The following is a 26,515-nucleotide window of genomic DNA, read 5'->3' as shown; positions in this document are numbered from 1 at the left end:
TCTCCTTTGTCTCTCCTTCTGTGGCTCGGTGTGCAGATGTCTTTGGGGTGCATTCCCAGGAGGGGAGTTGCTGGTCAAGGGGTGTGGGAATGTGTACTTCTGATAAGTAGGGACGCTCCTGCAGCCTACACTCCCAGCTACAGTGCCCGGGGCGGCTCATATCCTGCAGCACTAGGATTTCTACCACTCTGGTAATTGTGCAATAATACAGGGTTATACATTTTCATTTCTCTGATGATTATTAAGTTAGAGCATCTCTTCATATATGTTCAGGTCTTTTGGGTTTCTTCTTCTATACATTGTTTATAAACCGCTCATTTTTTACTTGGTTTCTTTTTCTTGTCACTTTGCGGTATTTCCTTACGTTTTCGAGGACATTCATTCCTTGTCAGTTTCAGAAAGGAAAGGGCACCTTAGTGCTGAAAATGCAGGAAAGATGTAATAACAGGACAGAGGGCAGTCCTTTAGATTGAATAAATATGGCCTTTTGAATAATTTATCACGTTGACCTCGCCTCTTTTTCCCTTTTACTGTCTGTGAACACTGCTCTAAATGGGCACTGATTCTGGGCTGGCGAGTAGAAGCCACTGAAGTAGACAGTGGGGCTGTCAGGAGGTAATCCTCCAAGAGTGCGGCTGAAATCTAGACATTTTGTATCTGTGGTCCCCTAATTGATCTGTTTATTCCCCTTGTCAGGAAAGTGACATGGGTTCCTTGGTCACATCTAGGTCTTAGCAGATTCCTTTGCAAGACTTTTGGGAGTCTCATCTTTTCTGAATGCTTAGAAAGCAACTGTTTAATAATCCCTTGAGGATTTTGCTCGTTTTAACCCCATCACTTACTGGTCTGTAATCATGCTCCCCACTTCTGGTTGTTAAAATAATTACTTCTTCAGAGAGATGCTGCAATTGCTACAGTATTTGCCCATTTTCAGTTTCTGAGCTGATTTTAGACGTGTTTGATTTTTTTGATACTGTGTAAGAACCCAGTATTTGGTTATCCTCTGGGAGTTTACCCAACTTGCACTTTCTGAGTGCTCTCCGTGATTCTCTGACCGGGTCCTTTTGCTTCTGTGGAGCAGAGTTGGAATTTGTCTGAGCTTTTGGTTTACTTTCCCAGAGCAAGGGGGCATAAAGCAACTTCAGACTATTTGGGATAAGGAAACGCCGCTGACAGCATGCCCTGGTGGGGTTGTTGGGAGGCTAGTGACTGGCCTTGGACCCCTGGGCATTTGCAGGACAATTTCTTCCCTCAGCCTGAGGGGAGGTGCCAAAGGTGTGGTCAGGTGTGGTCCATCATTGAATGGATTCTTCCATTTAGCATTTAATTTGTGGTGACAGTTCTAGCGTGTCTGTCTTCTACTCTCGCTCTTTTCTTTCCCTCTCCACGTGGAGGGAGCGGGAACTTGAGTGGAGGCCAGACCCCGCGGCGGTAGTCAGTTCCTGGGCCTGGTGCTTCCTGTTGAGGGCCGGGTCTTTGCCACAGAAGTACTTTGTGAGATCGTGGCTGCTCCAGGGCAAAGCTCCTCCCAATTGAAGAGGGAGGAAGTTAGCTCTCAATAGGTTGTCTGTTATGGGGCAGCTCTGATGATCTGAGGATGCTGGTATGTGCCCTTGGCAGTGACCCCCCATCCAAATCGGACAGAGGGAGAGAGAGGAAAATGCATGTCCAAAAGAGCCTACTCAGGGGCAAGATGTCAAAAGGACAATTCCTCCTTTTGGGACTGTCTTAACTTCAATTGATGGCTTCCAGGCCTTGTGTGGCAGACGGAGATGAAGGAGGTAGATGTCTGTCTGTGAAGGTCACTAGCCTCCCTTCAAGTACGGTTTTGAGATGCTCCCTACAAACCCTGCAATATATCTCCAAAGTGTTAGGATTATTGAATTCTGGTGACAAACTGACTTCTCTGGTTCTGCACAACAGTGAGTTCTGCACAGCATGCGGGTATTGCCAGGACCCCAGGATGTCTCCTTGTGCTGACTGTTTCAACTTTGTGTTTCTTTAGGGTGGTACAGAGGTTACACCTTAAGAAAAAAGTCTAAGAAGGTAAGTTGTTCTTGTTGTTAAACCCAGTGCATGTCTCTTCATAAATCACACTGTGAGAGGAAATCAATTCTGTCTCATTTGTGTCTAAGAGTTTTCCTTATGTATCTCTTTCTCTGAATTTAAAAAATACATGGGTTGAAATGTGGACTCCCTTGAATTGTTTTCTTCTGAACAATATGTGTAGATAGAAATTGCAGCTTCAATTCCGTGAGTGAATTGTTGGGCTGTGATACGGTGTTGCCCTGTTGTCATGAAGGGTGAAATCCTCTTTTCCTATTTAAACACAGGATGTGTAAGAGAATCATCTGGGTATAATGACTTCAGAAAAAAATACTGTTCATGATTTTCAGTCTTTTATTATCCTTGAGGATAAATTAACAGAGTTGGAAAGCTCCTAGGTGCTTCTTTCTCTCTTGCTTGTAAGTACTTTTATACCATTTAAGCCGGCTTGTACAAGAGAGAGGCTCTGCTATCCAAGGCGGTTTGCAGGCGTGGTTGTTAAATTTTTGAAGCTAGGACATGCAATTACACCTCCATCATTGTGGTAGACACTCCTGTACGTAGTTCCGTTGTGGCTTTTCTGTTCTTAGCTTCACAAAATCTAATTATGGCTCTTCTGTTTCATTCTATGATTTTGAAGTAATGTCCATTCTAAGCTGTGGTTACGCTGTCCACGTTAGCTTATACATTTTAATATCTAATTATGCTTGACAGATGGTTCCTTTTACTTCTGTTTCTTAACTTTGCCTTTCATTATCTCCTTATGGGGCTGGACTCCTCTTGTGGTCCTGAGCCTGTAACTAAGGCTTCTGAAGTCCAGCAGCTCAAGCACAGGGCTTTCTTTCTCTGCTTCCCCCGGAGGCCCTGCAACCAGGCCCTGCTGGCCACGTGGGAGCTGTTCCTCCTCTAGTAGCAGTCACTTGGGAAAGATCCAGGTTGAGCTCAATGGCAGCCATCCTCTAGCATAGTCCTGTTGCTGTTCTCATGTGAGAGACGCTGTTAGGAGTATTGGTGAGCCAGATCTGCAAATTGGAGCAAGGACCTCCCACCCCCACCCCCACCCCACCCAGCGCAGACTGGGCTATGAGTCTCTGCGCATCCAATGACCTGGAGCCTTGAGGTTTCAGCAAGGGAGGTTCCAACTAGGTGGTTGGTGGAATAGATTTCTGTAGGGTAAGTTCTATTTTCACATTGATTGCCCCTTCTATAATCAAGAGTGTATTCCTGCAGATGAAACCCTGAGTTTCATCTGAGAAAGCCACAGCTGAGGACTTTATTAATCAAGAGATTAGGATCGTGGACTACCAGCTACCACCTTCTCCATCCTCCACAACAAAGCTGCAACTTCCCGTGCCTCCCTGAGCTCTAGTCCTTCCTGCCCTGACACAGTAGGTACAGTAGAGCTGGGTAGGTGTATTTATTTCTCCATCTAAAATCTTCTTTGGCACGTGAAGCAATTGGAGCCTTAAAGAGGTCGTGATTTTGCCTTGATGGCCCCCAAGGCACTGGCAGAGAAGGGACTTGGCCCCCAGTAATCCTGACTCCAAGTGTTCTGGAAGCATCCTTTGTGTAGGTATTTATGAACGTGCAGTTGATCTGGGCTGGTCCTGAATGACCCCAGCAGGAGAAGTTGCCATTCAAGCCTCCAGTTATGTCTAGCTCATCCTTTCACTGTCCCTTCTTTGGCTCCATGAGTCCCGAGAGCAGGTTTACTGAGATCGAGGAGTATCTCTGCTTTTGGGGGTTGGCAGGGGCAAGACTGGCTTGTTTGTTTTCTTCCCCTCCATCTGAGCGCACACCTCTTGACGTCAGATGTGTACCTGGAGACCCTCCTGGGATTTGGAGGTGTGCTGAATAACCTGGACCTGAAGGTAGCTACCCAGCGTTGGGTCCCTTCAGGCCCTTTGTTGCTCTGCCTGTGTCTTTCTGCCTCACTCCTTCTTCTTTATATGAAATCTGGCCACTTTCCTAGGAGGCAAGGGGAGCATGAATCAGTGATGCTCAAGCTCTTCCCTTCCCAACCACGATCAGTAGTTGTGGTTTCTGGATCACCTGTGTAAATCCTTTAGGGTTAGATGCCAGGGAAACCCAGTCAGAAGCTCCTGTTCCCACAGCAGGTGCCTGGAAGCCACTGGTGCCACTGAGCGAGTTTTTGCCATGTGTACTAAATCCCATGCAGGAAGCCGTGACCGGCTTGTGTGGTGCTGCCCGAGACCCCAGCACCTGTGCCCCATGGCGTGCCTTTCAGGTGCTTGCCTACGCATCTCTCCAGCAGGGAGGTATTTTGCGTACTCTTGGTGATGCTCCTGGCACTTCACGGCTTGTGCCTGATGCTGAACGTCCTCTTGAGAAACTGCCTCCCTCGGGTTGAGGTGGGCCCATGTGTGTGGTGCACTTTAGAGAAGCAGAGCACTGTATGGATGTAAACTGGTGTGCTCCCCCTGGTAGTCGTGCAGACTGGGTGAAACTTGCCCCGTTTCTGTACTTTATCGGCTGTTTGGAGATTGCTGAGAAAGTCTCCACGGGTCAGGTAAGTAGTCAGTGCAGATGTGATTGTCAAAGGTGTAAACTGATTTTTGAGGACAGTTTGAGCATTTTGAAAGGAGGAAGTGTGAGAGACCATCATCAAAAATTGGTTTTAGGCATCAGTTGGCTGTTGATCTGCCTGTGTCAAGGTTGGCAACAAAACAAAACAAGCTGTGACCTGTGGAGAAGACACAGGAAAGTCCCATGGAATATTTTCTTTGCAAACAGATTTCTTCTGTTTTCTTCTAAGACGTATACAGCCTCTGACACACAAGCAGGTTGAGCGGTCTCTTTTACATTTCTTTATTTTCTTTGAGAAATGTTGTGTATGAGAGTTAGCCTAAGACTTGCAAAATTAGTAGTCATCCAGACATCCCTACCACCACGTTTTTGGGGGCAGTTGTTTGATTTGCAATCAGTATTCATATTGATAATAAAAACTACTGTCTTTTTTCCCCTCAAAGGGTATATTTCCTGCTTCATATATTCATCTTAAAGAAGCAATAGTTGAAGGAAAAGGGTGAGTCTGGTCTTGATGTTTACATGAAGAAATGTAATGATTTTATTAGGCCCTGCTGCTCTTTCATATGGCAGGGTAATATTTGGGGGTTGGACAAAGGGTGTGATTGACCATGATGTCACAGGACTTTTGGGAGAGAAAGGGGACTTCTGATTTAGAGTTGTGCACAATTTGGCTTTGAGCCTTCAGAGTCTTAGGTCAGCACCATAATTGCAGTCATTCTCCTTGAACCTGAGGTCGATTTTGGAAAACATCCTAGTGCTCTATGCATCCTTAGTGAGCTACCCATTAGGCAGAGGCTCCACAGCCCCCTAGCTCTGAGTTCATTTTTCTGGAAGACTTTGCAGGCTATGGTACAAATGGAGTTTAGGGTGAAGCAACAGTTGTTAAATTGGGATATGTGTGAATTTACGTTTTGTCTAATTGTGATGTATGTTTCTTAGGGGTCATAAAACTGATGTATAAGATCATTAAAAGGACATTTGTGGAGCAGGAACCCATTAGGCGTGAATGGCAAATGAATAGCCAGGTGTGAACTTGGAAGAAGGAACATTAAAATGTTTTCCTTTTTTGTCTCTGCTACATCTTCACACTCAGTTAAATATGTAAATTATAAAATTACTAATCATATGATTACTGCATAATGACATTTCTTTGGCTGATTACAAAATTGCCTCTCCAAGCGCTGTGCTTTTAACGTATGAAAAAGACTAGCTCAGGTTTTGCAGTTCCATGACGCATAATTAAAACGAAGAAAATAATTTGGAGGCATAAATGGTGATGACCTGTAATATGATATTTTTTTATACACATCAAATGTTTTGTATGCAAAGTTTTAAAGGGAAGGAAAAAAAGGAAAGTTTTGAAACTTTCAGCCTGTTGTGGAAATAATTGAATAAAGTACTCATTTAACGTATTTTACATCTGTCTGTATCAGAATCAGCATAGAAGTCAGAGTGCATATGATTCATTTTTAAGAAAGATCATTTAAAGGACATTTGTGGGGCAGGATATGTACAAACGAATATATGTAAAATGTAATTATGAAGCATAATAAGAAAGTGGACAAGAGATCATTTTGATTCTCAATAAGTAGAGTCGCACCCCACCAGACAGACAGACAGGCATGGACGGACAGACAGACAGGCATGGACAGACAGAGACACATTTGTTCCCGTTAGTCGTTCTAGTGTAAGATGTCCCCGGGTGTGAGCGAATGAATGGAGCACTGGTGAAATTAATAGCTTAAAAACAATTTCCCTGGCATTGCTTTGGGGCTCCCTGTGATTGTTCTTCATACCGTTTACCTAGCCCTAGCTGTCTTCCCTCTGCAGCTCCCACCCAAACCTAACCACCTCCTCCTGGAAAGGAACCTCCTGCCTTCAGACTTGACAGGTGGTCTCACTCCTTCTCCTTTCCTCCAGATGCCTGTGGACATCCACCTTTCCTTTCTTCTCCTGGTCCTTCCTCCTTTTCAGGGCAGACCACTCTTGCATGCTGCTCCTGCCTGCCTCCTTGCTCTCCAAGTTCATTATCCTAGCTCTCGTGCGTGCTCTCTCTCTTATATCTTCTCTCTCTTGCAGAATCTCTCTCTTGCGTGATCTCAGTCTTGCTGGCTCTCTCTCTTTTGCAGTGTCTCTCTCTTGCATGATCTCTTTATTCTCTCTGTACTCCAGGTTTCCTTCACTCTCACACATGCCAAATCATTACTATCTGCCTGCTGCCACCGATTCTGTACCTTTTTCCCCATAACCAATGCAATTCCCATTAGTCCTCTCTCCCATACTGACATGGTTGCCAACGTCTCTTAATTTCCAGACTTCCAGTGTCTTCTCAGAGCTCCTCTTCTGGAGCTTCCCTGCAGTGTCAGACCCTGGCCGCCATCCAGTTCATCTAAAGCTCCTTGTTTCTTCTGATGCTTTCTTACCTTGTTTCTGTTGCTACCCTAACCTCCTCTCCCTCTGCCTGCTGCTCTGGGTGCTTTCCTTGCCCTTCTCCGAGTTCTCTGCCGCCTTCCTTGTGAGATGCCCCCACTGTCCTTGCACCATCAGCTGTTCTCTCTCTATGGATGATGCTCGGATTGGGACCTCCAGCCCTGACCTGTTCCTTTTCATCTAGTTCAGTCATGCAAAGCCAAGTAACTAATACAAATGCCACCACTGGCTGAATGTCTGCTGTGTCCCACTCATTCTTCCGTGCACCCTGCATGACACTCCTTTCCTCGGGATCATCAACAGCCCGTTGTGGCAGACATTGTTGGGTTTGTATATTGCTGGCCCCCTGGCAGCTAGTGAGGTGGTTACAAAGACAGTATGACACAGTCATGTTAAATATGTTAGAGCCAGTTGGCATGTTAGTCCAAGGGAAAGATCAGTCCTATCAAAAGGGAGGAAGCTAAGAAGGATCCAGAACTGAGACCAGGACTCAGTGCATGCAGTGAGGCCCTCTCCACGTGGTGAATGTGGAGTCCAATTGAGGTTCAAGCTTCTAATAGCCAGTGGTAAGAGCCCAAGGGACTCAGCATGAAACTCAGGATCTATATGATGAAAACAACCCATTTGCTGATGAATGTACTCACACTGTGAGTGGACAGAAATTTCTCCCAGGAGACTGTAAGGACGTCATTGCAGAGTGCAATGAAGCACATTTTCATCAACATCTTTACTGGGAAACTTGCTGACAGACTTGGCAGGTCTGTTTTAACAATCACATCCTGTAATAGACACTGATGATGTCCCATCAAAGGGTAATTCCTAAAAGCAGCTTTGTGGGGGATGGTCTCATATGCACCCCTCCCTTACACATCTGGTCCCTGCTGTGCCAGCTGGCGCACGTGGCCCGACCTCTCCACAGAGACTGACTTTCTTTCAGGAACTCTGTTATTTCTTCCTTTGGGAGCCTCCATCATCAATAAATCACTGCAGTCCTGAACCCCAACTGTGAGCCAAAGTCAGGGCCCAGCATAGGTCTGGGCCTCGGGCAAATCGAGATCCGTAGGTGGGGCCTATTTCAGCATCCCTGGATGTTCCATGCTGGTTGGAGTCTTGTCTGTTCAAGACACACAGGACCTCTGGGGTCAGGTGGCCTAACTTCATAAGCCACAAATTCAGTGTCTTCCTTAGTCCCAAATATTCTGAGTCCTATTTAGCACAATACCTTACCCACAGCACGTGACCAGAAAGCTATGGTTGATTTGATAAAAACCAATGTAGAATAGATAAAGAGTTAAGAATAAGTCAAAGGTCAGCCTCTTGGGGTGGAGAGAAAAGGGAGAGAGGATTAGAAAGAGTAGCTACAGACATTTGAAAGCCATAACCTTGCTCATATTTCGCCAAGGATAGCTGCTTCATGTGTTATCATATAATGAATTTTATGCATGATGGAAATGTAAAAATCATCTCCACCCAAACCCGCATTTTAATGCCCCACAGATTGGTTGTAATATATGGCATCTATGAGATAGATGGGTACATATATTCTGAATTTACTTTCCGCTTCCCAGACCTTGACATTCTGAAGACTTTTAATGGGATATTGCTTGCCTCCTTCGTCTTAGCTTGACGTAGGAGGTGGACGACTTACATATAGGGTCCTGTGTGAACATCCTCAGGCTCTGTACACTTCTTACTTGTCACTCTTAGAGATGTATGTATTCACATGTGTGGACACATTTTTATTTGTATATTTTTCTCTCCATTTGCTTAAATATTTAACTCTATGGCCTAGATTTGGAATTTACAAGGTGCATCTTACCGAGTGTAATGAAGCCATGAACGCCATTGTCCTTTCCTCCTTTCCTTCTTTCTTCCCAGGCAACATGAAACGGTCATCCCGGGTGACCTCCCGCTCATACAGGAAGTCACCACAACACTCCGAGAGTGGTCCACCATCTGGAGGCAACTCTACGTGGTGAGAAAATGGGATGTTGAATCAAAGCTTAAAATAGAGAGTGGTCTTTTTGGACCGTGATCTACCAACAGGATGTTTTTCTTTTCCCTGGGAACCTCCAAAGCAGCACTTCAGGGTCCAGGTGATACTCAGAAGGAACAAAGAAAGCAACATGGCCTGATATTGTGGCCACCACTGGGGGCCGTGTGCCCTTTGGTCTGCCTTGTGTTGGGGTGCAGCCGTGCTCACTGTAATAAAGTGACTGGAAAGGAAGGAGCTACTGGGTTCCCCTTTCCTTGTGTTGGAAAGGGAAACAGGCTGCTTAGGGCCCCTGGAAGAAGCATTAGGCAACCTGCATTGATGTACCCTCAAAGTTTATATTTTGATCATGAAAACTAAAATCTACTTTTAAACTGTAATAGCTGCTTATTTATGGATGCAGTAGAGGGTGATTATGATTTATTTTTTTGCCGTTTGTCTGCCTGTTGGTGATGCCCCTTATTGCTGGAGAAGAACTACACAGCCTTCTAGATTGAAGCATGTTTGTTACAGAGGTGGGGAATAGTTTACATTCTGGCTTTGTGTGCAGTTGTCCAGCTCTCCTGATCAGGAAAGAAGTCTTATTAATGCAGAGAGGTTGAGGCTCTGACATCTTCCATTTCATAGTCCCTCAGGGACTTTCTTTGCACATAAATTCATATTTGCAGAAGATTACCTTTTGTTAAGCCTGTATTTCTATTCACTGTTGATTTCTCATATGCTAATGTTGTCAGCACAAAGCAAGGGCTAGGGAGAGAAGTCCGTGCATCAATTTCTCGGGCACATAGAAAACTTCCTGAAGTCCCACAGCTGCTCTCTGGGCAGGCTTGTTGTTTTTGATTATACAGTGGTTTCCTATAAATGCACAGTAATAAGCAGTTGCAGTAATTGTTCATCAAATGTTCTCAAAAACCTAAAAGCGTAAAGTTAGCCATGAATGTTTTGTGTAAATCTGAGCAATTCTGTAGTTGGTGTTTCATGTTCAACTTAGCAATTTTTAAACAAAAATATGGCAGCAAAGCAAACTGGAATTGATGCTGACTGATATGTTAGTGGACATGGTTTTAGCCATACAACCCCAAAATAGGCATTCCTAATCTAATGATCACCTTGGTTTCCTTTTTAAAAATTTACATTTGCCTCTTACAGACTTAGTATTGGATTGGTGCAAAGCCAAAGATGCTTATAATATGTTTATATGCCTTTTAAAAATTTTTTGCTCTGTGGTTGTAGATAGGTTAGCAAAATATTAAGGATTTTAGATATTTGATAAGGCTTTAGAGAAATGGACCAGCAGAATTACTAAGAACGGAACAAACATAATTTTGAAATAAACCATTAATTTTGACCATTTCATTTTCATTTAAGAAGTTAAAATTAGGATGATAGTATAAAGAAGAGCTCGTGGGATGTAAAATAGCCTGAAGGGTGTTATATGATGGGTGGGTGGTGGGGATCTTAGACACTGCTAGACAGAAGGTCAAATACTAGAAATAGTGGAGTGAGAGATTCAGATATGTAGAGGAGAAGTTATTTTAAAAAGTAGAAATGACCACATTTTAATTTTTTGGGGGCCATGATGTTTGGAATTTTATCAAGTTGGGTTTTACCCAGATTTCTTTTCATGGAAAGAACCACTGGGTTCTTTTTCCTTTGGGCAATCCCTAACTCCCTTGATGAATCGTCCTCTTGAAGTTGCAAAACTGTGCTCTTTGTACCATTCATCCCCTCGAGATGCTTAGAAAGTGATAGGAAGTGTGAATTTTGTGTCTTATTTGCATTTCCCTTTTGGTATAAACACACAAAGAGCTCGTAGATTCAGATTTGGCTTCCTGGGGAAGATTCTCTGTGTGCTGCGTGAACCAGTGTGCCAGGAGAGCCCAGCGCGATGTTCTTTTCTAGCTCAGTGGACAGCCAGATCTGGGGGTTCATTTTCTCAGTGTGCTGAGAATGGTCCAGGGCGAAGGGTATTCTGAAGACTCAATAGGCAAGATCTTTAGGCTGAGACACTTTCTGAGGGAGTTTCAAAGGATACTCGTCCATGCGCCAGACGCTAGAAGCTCGTGGGCTGGCTTTGAGGCTCCAAGTCCAGATCCTGCCTTAGTCAACTTCTTGATTCAGTGGTACATCCTCTGGAGTGTTGGATGGCATATTGAGGATTGTGAATAACTTTTTATCCTTTTAATCTTTTAGTGTTTGATAGGAACAAAATTCTGTATCATGTGTTCCAGTTTCATGCTAAAAACATCTTTTAATTTGACATTAATTGAAACCTATCGTATAAAGCATATACTGTACTTAGATTTGAAAAAAACCCCACAATACTATTTTATATCAAAAGCTTTACCATTGGCCTTTCCCCCCCGTAGCAAGATAACAGGGAGATGTTTCGAAGTGTACGACACATGATCTACGACCTTATTGAATGGCGATCGCAAATTCTTTCTGGAACTCTGCCACAGGATGAACTCAAAGAACTGAAGAAGAAGGTGACTGCCAAAATTGATTATGGAAACAGGTTTGTTTATTTGAAAGATGATTTCATGCTTAAATTATCCAATATAATAACATCACCATAAGCCTTGCAGAGACTAAAATCATATTTTATCATAAAATAAAATTTCTACCTTCAAAATAATGGCATGGTTTTCTTTTTTAAAAGGATGAGGTATTTTTTATTGGATCCTGAAAATCAGGAGTTTCTCGAGTCATTGTTGAAACCTGTTCTTCAAGTGATGGAGTCAAGAAGTCAGGGCTAGGGTATCCTGTCATTTTCCGTCCTCTGGAGGGGACCCCACAATGATTCCCCCTGACAAGGAACTTTTACTTTCTGCTTACAGTGTTTGACTTTGAGTCCAGGCGTGGGGATACTTTGTGCAGAAACAAGTACCAGGTTTCTTTCTGTGGAATGCTAAGTTCCTAGAATTGGAAGGGATTTCAAAGGTCACCTTACAACTTGTCACCAGCATAGCATGTCAGATTTGGCAACCCAAAATATAGCCAGCTAACTTTGAATTTCAGATGAGCAACAAATAATTGTTTTGCAAGTATGTCTCATGCAAAAGTTCCCATCTACAGGGACCTCCACCCAGTTCTGCTTGAATGCCTTTGGCAATGGTGTGCTCACTGCCTCATGGAGCTGCATGTTCTAGCGTTAGCAAGTGATTCTGATGCTGACAGGAAGTGAGGTTCAGTCATCCTAATTTTGCCAGGTTCTGTAGCCAGAATGAGGCCGTGCCCTTTCACACTGAATAACTGTTGGGTTGTTCGTATGTCAGAGCTGCAAGAAGCCTTAAAAATGATCTTGTCAACTGGTTCCCAAATGCTGGTGTCTCTCAGAACCACTTGGAGAGCTTTCAAAATACAGAATCCTGGGATCCAGTCCTTAAGATTCTGATTGCTGATGCTTGGAATGCTGGCTGGAAATCTCAGTTTTTAAAAATAGACTTGGGTCGTGATGGACAGCAAGCAGATTGGGTAACGCTTGGTTTAGTCCAACCCTCTCATTTTACACATTAGGATGTAAAGTTCAGAGAATAGGAGAGGTTTTCCATTTAGCTGAAGGGAGCCCTGGAAAAACTAAAGAAACTTTTTGTAAAATCAGAATTATGCAGGGCTTACCCTGTGGCTGAGTGGTTAAAGTTCATGTGCTCCGCTTCAGTGGCCCAGGGTTTCGCCAGTTCGGATCCTGGGTGTGGACCTAGCACCGCTCATCAGACCGTGCTGAGGTGGCATCCCACATAACACAACTAGAAGGACCTGCAACTAGTATATACAACTATGTACTGGGGGGCTTTGGGGAGAAGAAGAAGAAGAAAAAAAGAAAAGATTGGCAACAAAAAAAGAGAAAAGGTTGGCAACAGATGTTAGCTCAGGTGCCGATCTTTAAAAAACCCTCAGAATTGTAACATAATTTTGTTTTCTGGTAATTCATACTTCCAACTGTGAAAAGTTTCTGAAAGCAACATTATTAGTAAGATGTAGTGGTTGGATTAGAAAGGCTATAGGAGAAGGTTTTGGTTTTTTTCCCAGACAGGCAGACTTCTGGGTATAGGATATTAGATACTGTTGCAGTGAAACCCATTTCAAGACCACCTGCCTAAAAAAACCAAACTTTTGGAGCTTTGATTTTATTTTCTATTGGAGTATCATATTTTGAACTTATGTTCAGAGACCACCTGGTTAATTTGGCCGTGGGAATCTACCAAAGGACATTATGTCACAGAACAATCTAGTTAAGAAAGGAAGTGTTTCCAAATGCAATTTACTACTTTGATAGGAAATGCAATCCTTAATCAGATGGTTTTTGCCTGAGGAACTCAGGTCTACTCCATAATTTCTCTAATGTCCAATGCTCTGTGCATATCTTTCTAGTTCCTTCTTCAGAAAACAAAATAATGAGAAATAAAATCAAAGTGGTGAAAGTTCAGTTTTAAGATGATTTCTGGGAGATATTTGAGAATGTGATTATGGTCATGGACCATCTCTCTAGAAAATCGCACATACATAATACACACACAGACAGTTTTGCATCTAGTTTCAGGGGGATTCTGCCCTGCTTTTGTCACAGGTGCTTCAGGCTTCCATGGAATTAATCTCTAATGGTGTTAGAGCCTCTTGCTCTGCCAAGATGCAGCTTCATAGCGGAAGCTCACGCTGCATTCAGAACCACCTGAGCACTGATTGCTGAGAACAGTGCGTAGAATGGTTGGCATGAAGAAGATCCATGACAGGCCACTTCCCATGATGATTTGCCTGTGGCATTCTGGAAAGAGCATTGGCTCTGCCATGAGAGCCTTCTGGCCCAGAATCCAGGCTCTGGGCTCTTCTAGATGTGTCTTTGAGCTTAGGTGTCTTCATTTGTGAAACGGCTCTGATCGTCTCTCCTGGCAGGACTGCGGTGAGAAGCACATTGCAGAATGTACAGCAAGTTGGCACATGGCCTGGGCCCCCGTTCCTCAGGGAGCCTGATTTTGTGTGGCCTGCAGGACCTTCTCGCCCAGTCATCCTAAAGCCAAGTGCTTTGTAGCTCTGCTTACACCAGCGCTGATCCCCTCTCCACCCTCAGTAGCATGGACTCCACCCACACCCACACTGACCCCACCCACACCAGCACTGACCCCGCCCACACCAGCACTGACCCCGCCCACACCCACACTGACCCCACCCACACCAGCACTGGCCCCGCCCACACCAGCACTGACCCCGCCCACACCAGCACTGACCCCGCCCACACCCACACTGACCCCACCCACACCAGCACTGACCCCGCCCACACCAGCACTGACCCCACCTACACCAGCACTGACCCCGCCCACACCAGCACTGACCCCGCCCACACCAACACTGACCCCACCCACACCAGCACTGATCCCGCCCACAGCAACACTGACCCCCGCCCACACCAACACTCACCCCACCCACACCAGCACTGACTCCTCCCAGGGGCAGGTTCAAGGCAGAGATAAGCAGTAATATTTGAGAGAGAGGGGCTTTATCTCATTAGTGAAACATGTTTCAAAGACGACTAATGAGAACTTAAAAGATTAAAAAAAAATGTCTTTCTGTTCCTCTTGAGGCACCCACAACTATTGCAACTACCGAGGCTGTTTCCATGAAGAAGGAAAAACCTCTGTTTGTTTAAAAGACTGTTTAGCCTCATGCTGCTGACAAGCCTAGTGGGTCCTGCTTCACCATCAGTGAATTTGCTCTGTAGATAGTAAAGGAAAAGATGAGATTTTTGTCATTGCCTTCCACACGGTGCAGCGGTCCAGCGTAACTCTCAGAGCTAAACCTGTTTGACACATTATTAGACTTGCATCCAGCTTTAAGGTGTGTGACCTTCAGAGAAGTCAGCGATTAGTTTGTTTGGATGGAGTCTTTATTGCCCAGTCAGCTTTCCTCTTAAACTTGTAACTATTAAAGACATTCTCTAATTGAAATTTATTTTTCTTTCAAAAGACTCTTTCCTTTGTTGTGTGGTTAAAAAAAAAATTTCCTGCTTTTATAGGCTTGTTAATAGCAGGAAGAAAATCCCAAAGGCAACATATAAGGCCTCTGTGGTTAAGATCCTCATGTCTTATTAAAAAGAAAATTAGAACACAGCGCCATAGCGCAACTCTTGGTTTCTTTCTGTAATTGCCTTTGTTTATTCTTTAAAGAAAAACCATGGTAAAAATCCTCTAACAATTTCTTTGGACTTTGGGGATTGGAGAGAATGTTGCCAAAAAATATTTCCAGATATAGACAGACAGATTTATTAGCCAGGTGCTGCTCCTGTTTTGAGTTGGCTACTACGTTTAGCCATCTGGCCCAAGTTGCTTAATGTTATTGTGGGTAACTTCCATATGTTTGCTGTTGAAACACAATAGAACATCTTTATCAAAACATCTGATGGGCTAATTTAGGGATTAGCACTGACTCTAGGTGGAAGGAAAGCTGTGTGGTGGAACCTACCAGAGACAGTGGTGAATAAAGACAGTGGTGGGTGTGCCTTTGCTCCAGCTTTTCCTCTCTCCTTCCTCTCCCCAAGCCAGTGATGATGTCACAACCACCAATCTATGTCTTTGGGAATATGAGTGTGTATGTGACTGCATATATATATATATGAGAGAGAGAGAGAGAGAGAGAGAGAGAGAGAATGCATATATATACACACGCTATATACACACACAAATATATATATATTTAATTCTCTAAAATATATTTAGCATGTGTGTCCATACTCTTCACAGGGTAATTAGTAACATATTTTATTTGGGCTTTGTAGATCTATAAAATTTCTCATTGTAAGACAAAGTCACTATTGGACTTTGGAAATTAATTTTTTTTTCAATTCCAAGGATAATGTTTTAAGTTATAAAAAAGTGACCTTTCAGAATTATGTTCCCTAATATTTGTGGGTGACCCCAACTTTCTGTGATGTTTTCATCAGCTCAGTTGCTGGGACTGAAGTTGTGTTATAGAGTTCAAAGCCCTTGGTTTGTGTCCATGAAGTTCTGAATTCTTGCTGTTCTAGAATTCTTGATTTGGACTTGGTGGTGAGAGATGAAGATGGGAACATTTTGGATCCAGAACTAACTAGCACGATTAGTCTCTTCAGAGCTCATGAAATAGCTTCTAAACAGGTGGAGGAAAGATTACAGGAAGAAAAAGTAAGTTCAACTCTTTGTAATATGCCATTGACATTTGGAGTATATTTTCTCAGTAACAGTTTTCAACATTAGTAAAACATCAGTGAAGCCCAGAATTGCATAAAAAGGACCTGAAAAGGCACGAGTACACAGCATATTTCATACAGTGATGGTTGGAATGGAGCTCAGTGTCCAAACGTGTTGTTGATAACCTGAAAGGATGTCATCCCTTCAGGGGGATGTGCACAGCGTTGTGCTTCAACTTAGGAGGCAGGCTCTTAGTGACATTGACTTTGTGTTCTCATCTCATGGGAAACAACACTTTATTCTGCATTTCCTCTTTGATAGGAGTAGGGGAGTGAGGTATTCTAAGCTCACTGGGGACAGGGAACACCTGTCTTATTGATCTTTTTCATTGTCTATGGCCTTTAATGGTATCTGGTAGATAGTAGATAATCAGAAATTAATTGATTGATTGATTGGCTCATCCATTCATTCAGCAAGTATTTTTTGAGCATCTACTGTGTGCCAGGAATGATGAATAAGACAGAGATGAATAAATATAAATATTTATTTTATATTACATATAAATATATGAAAATAATATATTTTATTATATATATAATTTAAAATAATATAAATAAATATAAATAAGTAAAAATAAAATCCTCAGGGGGTTTGATCTGTTGGTAGAACCAAAAATTGAACAAGTAACCACACATGTAATCACCTTTCTGATTCATTGATTGACACTTGAATGTCAGTGTCTCTGAAGAAAGCACAGTACAAACTGTTATGGGATTGGGACCATTGCACAGGGAGCTATTATTTTCAGTTGGGTGCATGCGTGTTTGAGGATGTGAAGTGGGGACAAGGAAGTGACTGCATGAATGGCTATGCTGTGTTATTGCCAACTAGTTGTGCACAGTTTTCTATTCTGTAGGGAATGTAAAAAGTGAGGGTTGGCGATTGAGTGTTGCTAATGTCAACTTTCTGCTTTGTTTCCACTTACAGTCTCAAAAGCAGAACATAGAGATTAACCGACAAGCTAAGTTTGCTGCCACCCCTTCTCTGGCCTTGTTTGTCAACCTCAAAAATGTGGTTTGTAAAATAGGAGAGGATGCTGAAGTGCTCATGTCTCTTTATGACCCTGTGGAGTCCAAATTCATCAGGTCAGTGACAGTCCCTGGCTGCCGTCTCTCTTGGTTGGTCAGTGTTAGGAAAGTGGCATCAGGACCCCTAGAGTCTTGCTCTCACAGAGAGCTCCTGTGCTCTCTGGGACAGCGTGGTGTCAGCTGGCTGGGCTTTGGGCAGGGTCGGCTTTCTTGTGCCTGTGTGGATGTTTGATTGTAGAGTTTTACTCTTGTAAAGTCTTAAGGACCTAGCAACCAAAGATTGAAGTAATCCTTTGTTACCTATGTTGTGTTCCTAGGATTCTATATTTCTGGACTCCCCAGATATCACTCTTCTCTTAATCTTGCCTTCTTGAACTTTTCTATAAATGTCGTTTCTGGACCTTTGACTGTTGTTATTTCTCCAACATGGTTGGCTAGAATACAGTGTCTAGAACAATGCCTGCTACATAAAGGCTCTCAATTAGTATTTGTTGAATGCAATATGGTAAGTCCTGTCTCTGCCATTCTTGTCATTTTGATGTGGTCGTCTCTTTCCTGGTTCCTCTTTTGTCTCTAGTGTAACTTTCTCTTTGTCCAGATGGAAGGATTATGGTTTAAATTATGTATGTGTGTGTATGTGTTTAAAATTCCAGTATCTACACTTGTGTTATTCAAAATTTAAGAGCTTAGTATATGATGGAAAACAGAATAAATGGGTGAATTTTACTTTCACTTCTGGAAGGGGATCATTTTTTCTTGATATTTTGTATTTTTAGGTCATATTCGGCTTGTCATAGGCTCTGAAATAAACTTGCAGTGTTTATTTTATGCTATAAATGAATGAATGGTGAATTTTATACTATAGTCATTCTAAATGAACAAATATGCTTTTAAAATAAAAAGCTTTGAAATACTATTTGAAAATAGTTCCATTGCAATTATAACCCTAGTCTTCCAAAATTAAAACCTCTCAAGGATTTTGTACACGCATTCCTCGAATACTCCCTTGTAAGGGAAGTTACTTATCTTCTGTGCTAATGGAAGGGTGGCCTATTTGATGTTGTTTATATTTCTGAACTCATGTGGTTGGCTGTGTGGTGGACCTCCGTAGTATTATTTATAAGTCAATGTTGATGTTCATTTGGTACCCTGTCATATTTGGAAAGTTAACTGGCTTTTATTTCTTTGTTTTTCCAGTGAAAACTATCTGGTTCGCTGGTCAAGTTCAGGATTGCCCAAAGATATAGACAGATTACATAATTTGCGAGCTGTTTTTACTGTAAGTGCACTCGAAGAGCTTCCGTTGAGTCACTGCCCGTTCTAATGACTATTTGTAATGACCTCCTTCTGACTTCTCACCACACTAGATATGAGTCCTTGGATGCCTGTAATGCATGGCACTTTAGTAATAATGAAACGCCTTCCCGGAAATCTTCTGGGTCTCTAACTTCCCTTAAAATCCCCATGACGAAGATTTACTCCAGCACTTCTCTTAAACTTGTATCCTAAGTTCACTCAGCGTTAAATGACTATCGTTATTCAGTTCCTTTTTGTCATGTGAATAACTTACTAAAATGCTAAAAACTGGCCCACGAAAAGAGTCTCAATCCATCTTTTTACTGTCTGTTTCAATTGAACCTGCACTGAGTAATGGTTCTCCAACATAACTTATGGAAATTAATATTTCTAGGACCTTGGAAGCAAAGACCTGAAAAGGGAGAAAATCAGTTTTGTTTGTCAGATCGTTCGAGTGGGTCGCATGGAGCTCAGGGACAACAACACGAGGAAGCTGACCTCGGGCCTGCGGCGGCCTTTCGGAGTGGCCGGTAATCCATTTCTCTCCTTTTTCTTAAGTTTCAAAATCATCCCATTCACCCTGAGTTGCAGCTGCTGCTGAGTATTGGCCAGTGGGCCGCTTTGATTTATAAGCTTATCTGTTGGAGAGAAAAAACATCTATTAGTTCTTTTCTCTGTGCTTTCAAGTCGACGTGCAGCTCAGGGTGCTTCAGTCCACAAGTTTCAGACGTAAATTATACATTTGGTTTTAAAGTGGATCGCATCTCCTGGGGGGAGAACCTGACCCACATTCTCAGCCTGGCGGGAAGCCAGTCGGTGGAGGTTGGCAGGGTTTCTGGACTTGGTGATTGATTGATGGAGGAGCGAATTTGCACAGAATGGTCAAAGTGATAAAGAGGAAGAAGGAGAAGGAGCCTGAAGAGGACATGGTTATCTCAAAATAGGTGCTTTTTATCCTCCATATTTGTGTTGTTATTTTGGCAACAGCACAAGAAAAGTGAGAGATTAGTTATCTCTGTTCAGGAGAGATAAAAGTGTCCCCACCAAGTTCTAATTAATTTACTTCTTTCAATGTCGCTCTCGTTTTTCACAATTTGGGAAGTGATTTTCTCTCACTATGGGATGTTGCATTGGAGTTTCATCACGTGGACCTTATTTATTCTTGTCCTTTTTGTGGTCCTTTAGCACTTACAGGAATATGGGTGTGGGAAAAGTTCTTCGTTTCTGATGTGTAGCTGGATTTCTCATGTGAACAGCAATGGAAGACATTCTTTGCCTTGGCGCCTGGGAAACTCAGGGCTTAGTTTTTGTTTGTTTGCCTCTTCTAAATTGATTTTACTTTTAGAGCAGTTTTAGCTTCAAGCAAAACTGAGCAGAAAGTACAGAGATTTCAGAGTTCCCATGTACCCCCTGTTCCCACACACACAGCCTCACCCATCAACATCCCCCACCAGAGTGGTATGTTTGTTACAATTCATGAACCTATGTTGGCACATCGTAATCACCCAAAGTCCATGGTTTACAGTAGCGTTCACTCTGGGTGTTGTACATCCTCTGGGTTTTGACAAATGTATAATGACACGTGTCCATCATTATAGTATCATCAGAGTTTTCACTGCTCTAAAAGTCTTCTATTCTCTGCCTGGATTATTTTTGAAAAACATATAAAATCATTTAAGTTAATGATTCGCTACTTCATAAGGATTAAATAATAACAATGATATAGGCATTAATGAGAAAGAGGTGGGGCCGGCCCGGTGGCACAGTGGTTAAGTTCACACATTCTGCTCGGCGGCCTGGGGTTCGCCACTTTGGATCCCGGGGGTGGACCTATGCACTGCTTGTCAAGCCATGCTGTGGCAGGTGTCCCACATATAACGTAGAGGAAGATGGGCACAGATGTTAGCTCAGGGCCAGTCTTCCCCAGCAAAAAAGAGGAGGATTGGTGGCAGATGTTAGCTCAGGGATAATCTTCCTCAAAAAAAAAAAAAGAAAGAGGCACATTAATTCAGTTTACTTCCATTTACCAACAGGGCTGTATTTATGGAGTTCCACTGAATTTTCTATTTGTGAGTGAAATTTTGAAGGTGACATTGCCTTTCTGAGTCCCCACACCCCTGGGCTCTGGAAATCCTTTCACATTTTCATCCTTACTACCTGAATATTTACTTTAAAATTGTGCCTCTATTTTTCAGGACCTGTAGCATCATTTTTCTTTGTTTCTGAGGAAGATTCACCCTGAGCTAACATCTGTACCAGTCCTCCTCTGTTTTGTAGGTAGGTTGCTGCCACAGCATGGCAGCCAACGAGTGGTATAGGTCTGTCCCTGGCTGCCAAAGTGGAGAGTGCCGAACTTAACCAGCAGGCCACTGGGGCTGGCCCCCAGAACCTGTAACATCTTTTATATGTAATCTGATATTATAGTTGAAATACCTGTAAATTTTAGGGAATTCTTTTTTCTCTTTCCCACCTCTATGATAGCTTTAATGAAATACTGTATTTGCACCTGAGGTGTATTAAGCTTCCCTTTACGTGACCAGAGCAATCTTTGACAGTGTATGCAAGTTGGGCCTCTTTCCAACACTGATGCTGTTGATTCTCTGGTTATTAGATTGCCAACAGAGTGAGAAGTTCGTATGAGTGCACAGTTATATTTCTTAAACAATGATGACATCCAGACCAGAGGCTAACATTTTCTTCTCCTTTTGATTAAAATGGGGATTTTTCTCAGCTTTCACAGGTTGACTTTTGAGGCTCCAGGAAGGCCTGGGGAGGAGGGGTGGACAGGTTGATGGTTACAGATCTGGCTGATACCACAGTGGTGTCTCATCATTGGCAGCGTGCTCCTTCCTCTCGGTGGAGTCTGGAGTTAGGCGACCTTTGGGAAGCAGACCAGAGCCTCCCAGCGCTGGAGTTCTCTGTGGATTACTGACTCCCGGGTTCTTCTCTGGGGGCGGGCAGGGAGCCCTGACACAGTTCCCTGTTTTTGGAGGCCCCACCTGTGTCATGTCGGTAGTGGTACTTGGGCCTCTGCTTGGGTCCCTGGCCACAAGGCCGCCATTGTCTGGTCCCCAGACTTCTGCTGACCATGTGGATGGACCCCGTGGGTCTCTAGTTTCTTCTGTCTGGACTCGTGTGTCTGTCTGCTCCCCTCTGCTCCTCTCTGGCTGGAGCCTTCTCCCACCTTTGTGGCTGCAAGAACCCGTGTGAAGGGTTTCAGAGACACCTGGGAGGCACTTTTTCCTTTTGGAAGATTTCAGATGTGTCACTGTTAGAGTAGGTTTCCAGGTCAGGGGGATGTCCCTCTGCTCCCCTCCAGTGCAGCGACGGCCAAGCTATTGTTGGTTACTTGTCTCCACTCCCCACGTGGTGATGTCCTGTTCATCCCCGGGTGCTGAGCACCGAGTGGGGCGAGGGCTGAGGGGACAAATGCTCTCTCAGCTTCCACTTCTTTCTGGAGGGGCCAGCTTTCCTCGAGCTATGTAGCTGGTGTGTTTCTGTAAATTATAAGTAAGGATCTGAGCATTCTGCTTATATATATGTTCCAGCTTCCTACTGATGTCTCCGCTCTGACACAGGGGAGTATGTTTCATCATGTGATTTGACCATGTAAATTTTTGGCACAAAAGGCAAATATTTTAATGCATCGGTTCTTAACCCTAACTGTGCATGAGAACAGCCTGGAGCTGTTAAAGCATATTGTTGCTCAGGCCCCTCTTGAGCCAGTTCAATCAGAATCTCCGCTTTAACCAGCATCCCCTGTGAGCCTCTGTGGGCAGTGCAGTGACTGGCCGGATGCTGCCATCCGACTGCCTCGCCTCCCTCTATACACGGTGGCATCAGCCTGGGGCCTCCTTTCATAGTACACGCTTCTAACCACTTAGGACCTCCTCCGACCTCACGTTCTCTTTCTGGTTAAGAAGGGACACTTCTCCGCCTCACAAAGTCAGTCAACTTTCTGGTAACCATATTCTGTTCATTTGTCTGCAACGCCAATTTCCACGTACGAATTTAAGTTTGAAGCTTTATCCAGGATAACTTCTGCATGTTGTGTCGACAGAGCCCAGTTCCTTAAATTGAGCAAAGTGTTCAGGCACCTGTGAGCCTATGGTTCTGTCTTCTATTGGAAATACTAGGTGACATTTTTTTTTTTCCTTTTCCATAATGTAAAAGTGATATAAAATTGTAAAAATCATTGAAAAGAAAGAAAAGCATAATTAAAACGTAAGTTATTCATAATTCTGTGCAGCTGGGGCCATGCCTCATGATATTCTGGTGTATTTCTGTTTTTTTCCTCTGTGTGTGTGGTATATAATTTGAAAACAAGATCAGATCATACTGTGTCCTTTTTCTTTTTATTCTTTTTTGGGGGTTCATTTATTTATTTACTTTTTTTGTCTCTTTAGTCTCTTTTTTTAAAGCATCAGAACCATTTTTAAGTGTACAGTTCAGTAGGGTTAAGTATATTCACTCTGCATATTTTGTACTTTTTATCTTTTAAAAAACTTTGTATTATGAGCATTTCATTTTATTAAAGATTATTCAAAAATTGGAGTTTTTGCTGGCTGCAATCTGTGGCTGCTCATTCTTTCAGCAACCCCTCATTTTGGGGCTTTGAGGGTGTTTCCAGCTTTGTGGTATAGTAGGTATGCAGAGGACATCCTTGAACTCCGGTCTTTGCACCCGTCTTACTGTGCAGGGTGAATTGCTGAATGGAAGGGCGTGTGTGTCTTGGACGCCTCGATGCTTGTGCCCAGTTGCTGTGAGCAAGCTGTGGTCCCCGAGCCTGCCCGGCCCCTCTCTTCTGCAGCGTGTTTCTCATCGCCTGCCTCCCTGCTTTCCTGCTTTTGTTGTCCCTGATCCTCCACCACGATCGTCCTGACGCCACCTTCCTTCTCCTACCCCCTGCATTCTGGTGTCATGTGATGCCATCTGTTTGCTGGGCCTTTGCTGGCCCTCTTCCATCATACGATGGTGACTACATATGGCTGGACTCTTGGCTATTTTTTTTGGTGAGGAAGATTGGCCCAGAGCTAACATCTGTTGCCAGTCTTCCTCCTCCCCGCCAAAGCCCCAGAACATAGTTGTATATCCTAGTTGCAAATCATTCTAGTTCTTCTATGTGGGATGCCACTACAGCATGGCCTGATGAGCATGTGTAGGTCTGCGCCCAGGATCCAAACTAGTGAACCCTGGGCTGCTACCAAAGTGAAGCATGTGAACTTAACCACTCGGCCGTAGGGCCAGCCGTGAGAACTCTTGGCTTTCTTAAGACTTAAGACAGACCCTTATACCTGAACATAGAGACCCTGGGCAGTCAGTTTGGGGGCGATTCTCCCTCCACTCCTTCATTTCCCCCTTTAATGACAGGGACCTTTTGAGGCCCTAAGTCTCAGCTGCAGCAAGAGTTTCCTCGGCACGGCCTGTGTGCCAAGAAACTGGGAGGGAAAGTCCTTGGGAACGTATGTGATGACCGTGGTTTCAGGGCATCCTCCTCTGACGCTTGGGGTGGGCAGGCCTGAGGGGCATCACTTCCGGGAAGTAGCAGGACTAAGGCCGCTTTCAGCTTACTGGTGCTCACACTGAGGTTGCACTGCTTGCTCACATGCTGCCTTCCTGCGTGTGGTTACTGGGCTCCTCGCGTGTTCCAGCACGGGAGGCTGGGCTTCTGGCGGGGGAGTTGGATGATCAGGGACACTCACAGTCAGCTGGTGGGAGGAGTCCCATGACAGAGAGGAGAGGCCTGTGGACACCTAGGCAGGCCGCCCACTGTAGACTGGGGTGCAGGGGTGGTCTCCAGGTTCAGACTCACCGTGTTCTGGCCCACAGCCGGTTGTGTGGACTGATGCAGTAATAACTGCAGGCTGACTGGACTTTGGCTGTAAAATGAGCTCTATTTGATGGTTCTGAACTGCTGGTAAAACTGTGGTCTTGGGTATTATGAGCATCTTAGCAATAGGTGGATGCCGTGATCTAGTGCTAATCAGTCACCCAAGAATGTTTGAAGCTGGGACAGTCTTCTAACGGGTGGAGATCGGAGTCCAGGCCATTCGTCTTCTGAGCAACCACAACTTGATGTTCCAATTTATTTGCGCTTCTTTGACCTGTACCTGTGAGCATTCGTAGGCTCTTTGCTCTGTGGGTAGTACTGGTTCAGCAGAGTGTGGGTGGGTGTTTTCCCTCAGGACACACTGTGTACACTCTGTGGGCTCCATCAAACCAACCAGGAGGTTGGGAATGCTTCTCTTCTGGTCCTATAGACCTCTCCCCTTTATTTTGGTTGGGGAGGGTGGAAGAAATGGAAGTTGTCCCCATTTTCAATGTGTGATTATAGTCATCAGGGAAGGGATTGTGCCAAAGAAGATAAACGAGTTGTGTTGCTCCTTTCTCTTTAGTTAAGTGTGGAGGTTGAGTGACGATAGAGAAAGTGTCCAGTGCCAGCTAGGGCTGATCTTGGGGTTTCTCACTGTGTAGGTCAGAGCTTGGGTATCAGAGGCTTTCTAGCTCTCTGACCTGGGGCCAGTTCATTCGTTCGTGTCTTTGAGCCTCAGTTTCCTCAGCTGTACTGTAGGTGATTGTGAGGATTAGCTGTGAAGTGTCCTTTGAAACAGTGTCCACATTGTAGCTGCTTTATAGTTGGTTTATTATCAGGGGGACGCAGCAACTTGGGTGAGGCTCCAGAGCACTGCTGTCCAGTATGGTCCCCCCGCCGCCTGTGGTGATTTAAATGTAAATGAATGAAATCTAAGTAGAAATTCAGGTCCTCCATCACACCTGCCACGTTTTAGGTGTTCCTTGTCATCGCACATTTCGTCATCACACCAAGTTCTCTAGCACAGTGCGGCCCTAGAGTGGCAACTGGATAATAGGCAAAGGAATTTGCTAAATAAACAGCACCCTGTTGTTGGACCCCCAACCCCATTTGGGTCGACATTTTTGGTAACTTAGTCTTTCAAACATGGAAATACTTTAATCTTGACTATAAAAAAATTCCACCATACAGTTTATGCTGTTGTTTGTGAGAAGACATTCTGATGTTCTTTGTTTGTTTGTTTTCTGTGATTATAGCATAGAAGCAAAACAATCTGTTCTTTTCTTGTCCCTAGTGATGGATGTAACAGATATAATAAATGGAAAAGTAGATGACGAAGATAAACAGCATTTCATTCCCTTCCAGCCGTAAGTATGGAGCAAAGTACTTAACCACATATAAAGGAAAATGTATGTTTGGAATAATCATCTTCATAATTAAGTTTGGAAATTCAGAACAAATGGGGATTGATTATTTTATAATAATGAAAAATCTGTTTAGTCATTGCTATAGCACATGGACTTTTTTGTAGCCATAAGAATCCTGGGTTCAAATTTGTTTATGGTCTTGGAAGTGGAAGATTTTGCATCTGATCCCTGAATTGCCTTATCGTGTAGGACACGCAGAACTACTCTGAGCGTGAATGTTTCTTTACATAATTGATTTATTCTAGTAGTGGTTCACATCTTCAAAATACGATACTTTCAGATTCATCACAGGAGGTTGCTGGTTTTAAAATAGAAAACCAAACAAAATAATGATGAATTCTTTTGTAAAGTGAGAGATCATGCTTTAAAGCAAATAATCACGCTGCTGATTTTTCTGCCTTGGTTGTTACTTAGAGTGGACTGTGTCTGTGCTCGCCATTTTGAGGATTTGTCGAGTCTGACCTGAAGCCTGTAGAGAGGTGTGGGAAGCTTGAAAGCACTTGCAGGAGATTTGTTAAATTGATTCTCTGATTTGAAGGTAGATCCCATGGAAGAGGTTGAAAGAATTGGTCTTATTTCCCTGGAGATTAAAGCAAGAGGGTACCGAGATAATGGTCTGTGGTCACTTCAAGGGCTTTTCTGCACCTCAGACAAAGGTGGAGAGAAAGAAAGAGGAATCAGAGTGTTTTAGGTTAATCGTAAGAGACAGCTTC

The 26,515-nt window shown here is 43.7% G+C and overlaps 1 protein-coding gene across 2 annotated transcripts in view; it reads left to right on the top strand.

Moving 5' to 3' along the window:
- DOCK1 (dedicator of cytokinesis 1) overlaps positions 1-26,515 on the top strand; it is a 503,206-nt gene that overhangs the window by 57,584 nt on the left and 419,107 nt on the right. For both annotated transcript variants that reach the window (XM_070566542.1, XM_070566478.1), the window contains exons 3-11: positions 2,006-2,046; positions 5,037-5,092; positions 8,905-9,001; positions 11,389-11,537; positions 16,038-16,173; positions 17,167-17,324; positions 18,465-18,546; positions 18,958-19,093; positions 25,670-25,742. In XM_070566542.1, the coding sequence (XP_070422643.1) occupies positions 2,006-2,046; positions 5,037-5,092; positions 8,905-9,001; positions 11,389-11,537; positions 16,038-16,173; positions 17,167-17,324; positions 18,465-18,546; positions 18,958-19,093; positions 25,670-25,742 (928 nt within the window). The remainder of the gene's footprint in view (positions 1-2,005; positions 2,047-5,036; positions 5,093-8,904; positions 9,002-11,388; positions 11,538-16,037; positions 16,174-17,166; positions 17,325-18,464; positions 18,547-18,957; positions 19,094-25,669; positions 25,743-26,515) is intronic.

This window comes from Equus przewalskii, chromosome 1 (assembly GCF_037783145.1).
Source record: "Equus przewalskii isolate Varuska chromosome 1, EquPr2, whole genome shotgun sequence".
Classification (NCBI taxonomy): Eukaryota; Metazoa; Chordata; class Mammalia; order Perissodactyla; family Equidae; genus Equus; species Equus przewalskii.
This window is presented reverse-complemented; position numbering and strand designations above follow the sequence as displayed.